Below are 6,657 nucleotides of genomic sequence, written 5' to 3' on the forward strand. Positions count from 1 at the left end.
AGCTGCTATCTGCCAGTGCAGAAGGAAGACATTTTTCTGAAACTGAGTTTTGTAAAGTTGAAAATGTGAATAACCTGTAAAATACAACATCAATGTGAACGCAACTTTGATACACCACACCACAGGACAATGGTGAGTAAAGTGGTCCAAAACTGTGGCGCTATCATGTACTGTCTTGTAGTAATCCAAGGTATTATGGACACGCGCGCTCGCAGGTACACATACAAGATGAGAGTTTTAGTGATATACTAGACCAGTGGTTCTCAACCTTTTTTCAGTGATGTACCCCCTGTGAAATATTTTTTCAGCCAGGTACCCCCTATCCAGCGCAAAGCATTTTTGGTTGGAAAAAAAGACTTAAAACAGAGCACTGTGCCATCAGTGTCTGAATTATTAAACTTTGGAACTGATAAACACATACAAAATTCAAACATTTGAAAAAAACTATTCCGAACATTTTAAATATTAATAATCCATGACTAAATTTATTGCAAATATTTCTCATCACTAAAATGTAGTGATTCAAACTAATGTAGTGAAAACAGTGACCATATAACCATTTAAAACTATAAAATGAACCATTTAAAACTCCATAAATGTGCAAAACACTGCTCATTTGTAGTGGTCTCTCTTGAACTATTTGGAAATAAAAAGATATAACTAAAAAAAAGAAAGAAATAATTAACTTAATTATAAATAAAGATTTGTGCACATAGAAATAATTATCAACATAAAGTGTCCTCTTTTGGGATCATAGTAAAGATCTGTGCTCAAAAATAAATCATTAACTTAATTTTAAATAAAAGCAGAAATTGCTAAAAATAAAAAATAAAAATATTTATCATCGGTTTGCTAGATATGAACTGTTTTGGGAGAGAAAAATGCTCACGGCAGACCAAACGTGTTAAACAGAAATTGGTCAGATATTGAGCTTTACACAGTAAGAAATCATGTGAAATCATCACTGACTTTAATTTTAAATGAATGTACCTGTATGTTATACTGTTTAGTTTGGAGAAACAACCAGATAGTTACTGAGTTCGCACCGACCAGCGATTTTTGATACAGATTTGACCATGTTATTTGGCGGCCAATCAAACGCTGTCTCTAAGGGGGTTGCATCCAATCACCAACCAGATTGCTTTAAAATACCGTCCAATCAACAAATAGGTCTCCTCCCGTCCAATCAGCCGCTGTCTCCAAGGGCATTGTGTCCAATCACATAATGCAGTTTAATGGTAATTAGCAGCTACGGGAAAGGTTGGAAGCCGCGGAGCTACTGACAGTCAAACGGGAGGGAGCAGGAGAGATTCACACAGTGTAGAATCCATAGCACCTAGTGTACAATTTCATAATATATACTAAATAACTGGGCTGACACACCTTGGCTGGGAATCTGGGGTTCACCAAAATTGTTCCCAATTGGGCCCCGCACATCCTAAGGCCGGCCCTGTATATGTAGCCCTATATTTTAAAATCTCATGTACCCCCTGGAGTGCCTTCACGTACCCCCAGGGGTACGCGTACCCCCATTTGAGAACCACTGTACTAGACCAAGTGGGACCCATTCAGCCCCGTTCGTCCAACGCAATATTCCACCACTCACCCATAGCCCCCAACTGCACAGGCGCAGCTCATTTACCCTCAACTCCCAACACTCCCTCCACTCATCCCACCCCTGAACAATTAAAATCTTAATTTAAAATTATTTTTGTAACCTCTCCCCTATTCCACCTCTCCACAATGAAAAGCGCCAACTTCCAGCTGCTAACTGCCATAGCATTTGAAGTTATTATTCTCAGTGGGATTTTTTAAAGTTAAAAATGTGAACAACTTGTAAAATATAACATCAATCTGAACGAAACTTTGATGAAACACACCACAGGACAATTGTGAGTAAGGTGGTCCAAATATTGTAGCACCATTGTGTACTATTTCGGCGTAATTCAGGACATCACAGACACATATTTATGCAGGCAAGATGAGTCTTTTAGTAATATACTTGAAACTGGGCTTTTGTAAAGTTTTAAGTGTCAATATCTTGTAAAATATAACATCAGTCTGAACGAAAGTTGACACAGGACAATGGTGATTAAGGTGTTATTTTAGTGCTATCATGTACCGTTTTTGCATGGTTCAGATCATGAAAAGCTGGCAAACAAACAATATACAATAGACAATAGGTATAGAAGTAGTCTTGATGGGCCGAATGGCTTAATCCTGCTCCTGGAACTTATGAAAGATAGGAATACGCTCACATTTTCTTTGAAAATCAGTACTTTATTGAGATGCAGCAACAGATGAACAGAGTAATGGTACACACTCCAAATTACATTATTATTATTATTATTATTATTATCCAAATTATTAAAAGTTTGCAAATATCAAGCATGGTGTATTAGACAATAAACAATAAGTGCATTAGTAGGTCATTCGGCCCTTCGAGCCAGAACCGCCATTCAATGCGATCATGGCTGATCATCCCCAATCAGTACCCCGTTCCTGCCTTCTCCCCATATCCCTTGACTCCGCTATCTTTAGGAGCCCTATCTAGTTGTCTCTTGAAAGTATTAGCGTTGCCTTTGTCAACTTGATGGAGGTTGTCCATGTGCTGCCATCATAACATGCTTGTCTAGCCTCCTGAGGTAAACACAGTGTTATAGGGTCATGCTGTAGGTGATAGGAGCAGAACTAGGCCATTCGGCGCATCAAGTCTACTCCGCCATTCAATCATGGCTGATCTATCTCTCCCTCCTAACCCCATTCTCCTGCCTTCTCCACATAACCCCTGACACCCGCCCTAATCAAGAATCTATCTATCTCTGCGGTAAAAATATCAATTCCCTTGGCCTCCACAGCCTTGTGTTGGAGTTACTGAAGCTGTATATATATGTAACCTGCTCCAAAACATCATTCAAATCAATAACAAACTAAATAGTAAATTGGAAGATTGAGGAATTACAGAACCCATAGAACTAACCACCATCGATGAACTCATCCTGAACATGGATGAGGGTTACTGATTTTGGAATGAAAAGGATTTGCACATCTGTTAGGTTAAGTTGCTCATCACATGGAAATCAAGTGTTAAGACTCATTATCCCTGATCTTCAGACAAAAATCATCCAGAAGATTGCACTGTACATTATTATTATGCATTTGCTTCACATAAATATTGCAAACCAGACAGAGACCAGAGCAGGGAACAGCAGAAGAGATAATTTAACTTGGTCACTCGCGTTGCAGAGGTCAGTATCACAACAGCTGAAAGCGACTGAGACTTCTGCGATACTATGCTGGATATCACAGTCAGCAGGTGGGAAACATCCGGCGGTGTAAAGCTTTGTACCAGCTGGAAAAACAGAATGGTCAGTTAAATAATTTCTATATTCATAGTTCATGTATTATTTTAGAGTGTTACAGCGTGGATACAGGCCCTTCAGCCCAACTTGCCCACACCGGCCAACATGTCCCACCTGCCTGCGCTTGGTCCATATCCCCCAAACCTGTCTGATCAATGTACCTGTCTAACTGTGTCTTAAACATTGCGATCAAAGATCCTATAGCAAGCAAGATAGACCACTAGACGAAAAAGACATAATACGGTCATGGGCAGATACATGGACAGTTTTCGACCCCATTTCCGTAACCGGCTTCCGTCTCCGCACTAAAGATCCTATAGGGTGATTTCACGAAAGGTCACTGGAGCATAAATCCTCACCCACGTGACCGCAAAATCCAACTGGGGTACAAATGTTGACTTGACTTGACTTGAAATGTTACTTCCAGTACATGTTATTGATGTTAGAAACGCAAACTTTCAAACCTGTTCAAAACCGCGAAAACGGCCCGTTTTTGAGCTGTAAATAACTGTGCCAGTCGGGGTGATCGCGAGACACAGTTATCTTACTTTAGAGTCCAGAAGATAAAGAAAAACAAAGGTAAATACAAGAGGGAGCTGAAGGGGCAACAACAGCGGAAGTGTTTAGCCGTGGAGATAGAAAGATAGAAAATATCGGGAATTATCGCGTTTGCTCGCTGCATTTCATCAAAAGGAAGGCATTATGTTTTATCTTTATTCATTTGTTATATAAAAAGTTTAAAAAGTGAAAAATCCATCATTAAAATGGCAAAATCTTCCATGGTTCTCAGGTGGGTTTTAACATGCAAAAAGAAAATGCTACATTTACCATTTAAATAATCGTAAACCATAAATGCGTTTGAAATGAATTTTACTCAGATGCAAGCTAAGGAATGGGATAATTGTCAGCTGTTAATTGGACAAAATCAGGACAATTTATTATTATTATCCAATTAACAGCTGACAATTATTAGCTTGCATCTGAGTAAAATTCATTTCAAAACGCATTCTGTGTGAATGCCACTGAGTTTTCACATTTCTATGAGTAAATCAGCTATTTATTCACAGAATCGTTCAGTTTTAACATCTTTATGGGGATATTGCCAGGACTAGAGGGTGTGAGCTATAGGGAGAGGTTGAGCAGGCTGGGTCTCTATTCCATGGAGCGCAGGAGGATGAGGGGTGATCCTATAGAGGTGTACAAAATCATGAGAGAAATAGATCGGGTAGACGCACAGAGTCTCTTGCCCAGAGTAGGGGAATCGAGGACCAGAGGACATAGGTTGAAGGTGAAGGGTGAAAGATGTAAAAGGAATCTGAGGGGTATGTTTCCGCGCTGTATCTCTAAACTAGATATATTCATCTGAAATTGATTCTTACTTACCAGCCTCTGCAAACCCAAGGTAGCAGTTCAGCCCCAGAGGGCAGTTAATAGTATTATCCACGCATTTTTCCGTTGACACTGTGCAGGAGTAACACCGCAAAGAGTTACCTGTACATTGAGAACAAAACAGAGGAGGTTGTGTGAGAGACACCTGCAGCTCGTTCTGCCGCTGCTCTGAAAACGAGCAACTCCTTTCAATAAACATAGAACAATACCGACACAAAATGCTGGAGTAACTCAGCGGGTCAGGCAGCCGCTCTGGAGAAGAGGTGCAGGTGATGTTTTGGTCGAGACCCTCCCAAATCCCAACTGGTTGTACTGGTTTAAAAGTCGTCTTGTCGAGTCTCATTGTTTGTAACTCATTCTCACCTCGCCCACAGCTAACAATGGCCCGTTTCCTTTGTCATCTTTTCCTTTCTGCATACCTATCATTCATTTGTTCAATATCTCTCGATATCACTGTCTATCCCTCTCGTTTCCCTTTCCCCTGACCCCCAGTCTGAGGTAGGGTCTCGAACTGAAACGTCACCCATTCCTTCTCTCCAGAGATGCTGCCTGTCCCGCTGAGTTACTCCAGCACTTTGTGTCTATTTTTGGTGTAAACCCCGCACCTGCAGTTCCTTCCTCCACCTCAATGCTGTGGAGCCCTCTGATGTTTACAACATGTAAACAGGCCATTCGGCTCATCCAGTCCGCGCCGACCAGTGATCATCCCGTACACTAGCACTATCCTACACACTGCCAAAGTAGTATCTAAGCTACCTATACATGTATAGTTTTGCCTTTGGACTATTATTGTTTGTTGTGTGTGTGTGTGTGTGTGTGTGTGTGTGTGTGTGTGTGTGTGTGTGTGTGTGTGTGCGTGTGTGTGTGTGTATGTGTGTGTGTGTGTGTGTGTGTGTCTGTGTGTGTGTGTGTGTGGGGGGGGGGGGGGGGGTAGGGGGAAGGAACTGCAGATGCTGGTTTACACCGAAGATAGACATAACATGCTGGAGTAACTCAGCGGGACAGGCAGCTTCTCTGGAGAGAAGGAAGAAGGGTCTCGACCTGAAACGTCACCATTCCTTCTATCTGGGACATATAACAATAAAACACTCTGGACTCGACAATAACTAACTCCATATTCAGTAACAAACTCTCTACATGTGAACGAACACACAGCTAAATGTTTAACCAAGAATTCAAATCCCACTTGAGAATCTAAAATGCCTTTCCACAGTTAAACTAGAGGACAACAACATAATTTTATTTCCTTACCCGGAGAGGCACTGAAAATGAGACCAGCTACCAGGACCACAAGGTAATTCATCTTTGGATTTGAACAGCTGAGCTTCGAGGGCAAGAGAGAGAACTGGAGAAATTCTGAACAGAAGTCTTCAAATTCCCTGAAATCTGTAGAAGGATCCCTACTGGAAACGTCACCAGTCCGTGTTCTCCAGAGATGCTGCCCGACTCGCCGAGTGACACCCGCACTCTGAGCCTTTATTGAAAATCTCTTGTGATTTTGACTATGGGATGGTCTTACAGAGGTAGGGGGAGGAGGCAAGGAAAAGATCGAGTTACTGATGACTGCATGATAGAGTAAACCTGTATTACTGGAAGAGATGAGAATGAAAATCACAATTGACAAAGAGATACGCACGAAATGCAAAAATTACCAACCAGCCAGCATCTCTGGAGTACAATAGACTATAGACAATAGGTATAGGAGTAGCCTATTTGGGCCAGCACCGCCACTCAATGTGATCATGGCTGATCATCCACAATCAGTACCCCGGTCCTGCCTTCTCCCCATATCCCCGATTCTGCTATCTTTAAGAGCCCTATCTCCCCTCTCTCGAAAGTATCCAGAGAACCGGCCTCCCTGAGGGAGTGAATTCCACAGTCGCTGATCGATCCAAAGGAACAGCAG

The 6,657-nt window shown here is 41.6% G+C and overlaps 1 protein-coding gene across 1 annotated transcript; it reads right to left on the reverse strand.

The window, feature by feature from the left end:
- Nucleotides 1–2,259: 2,259 nt before the first annotated feature.
- Nucleotides 2,260–6,240, reverse strand: LOC129715317 (CD59 glycoprotein-like). The gene is made up of 3 exons (XM_055665183.1): nucleotides 6,003–6,240; nucleotides 4,746–4,853; nucleotides 2,260–3,352 (listed from the first exon to the last, which is right to left on the reverse strand). Exons 1-3 carry the CDS (start codon nucleotides 6,052–6,054, stop codon nucleotides 3,165–3,167), a joined length of 348 nt encoding a protein of 115 aa, XP_055521158.1. The 5' UTR covers nucleotides 6,055–6,240; the 3' UTR covers nucleotides 2,260–3,164.
- Between the last annotated feature and the right edge of the window lie 417 nt (nucleotides 6,241–6,657).

Source organism: Leucoraja erinacea, unplaced genomic scaffold, assembly GCF_028641065.1.
Source record: "Leucoraja erinacea ecotype New England unplaced genomic scaffold, Leri_hhj_1 Leri_1114S, whole genome shotgun sequence".
NCBI classification, from domain to species: Eukaryota; Metazoa; Chordata; class Chondrichthyes; order Rajiformes; family Rajidae; genus Leucoraja; species Leucoraja erinaceus.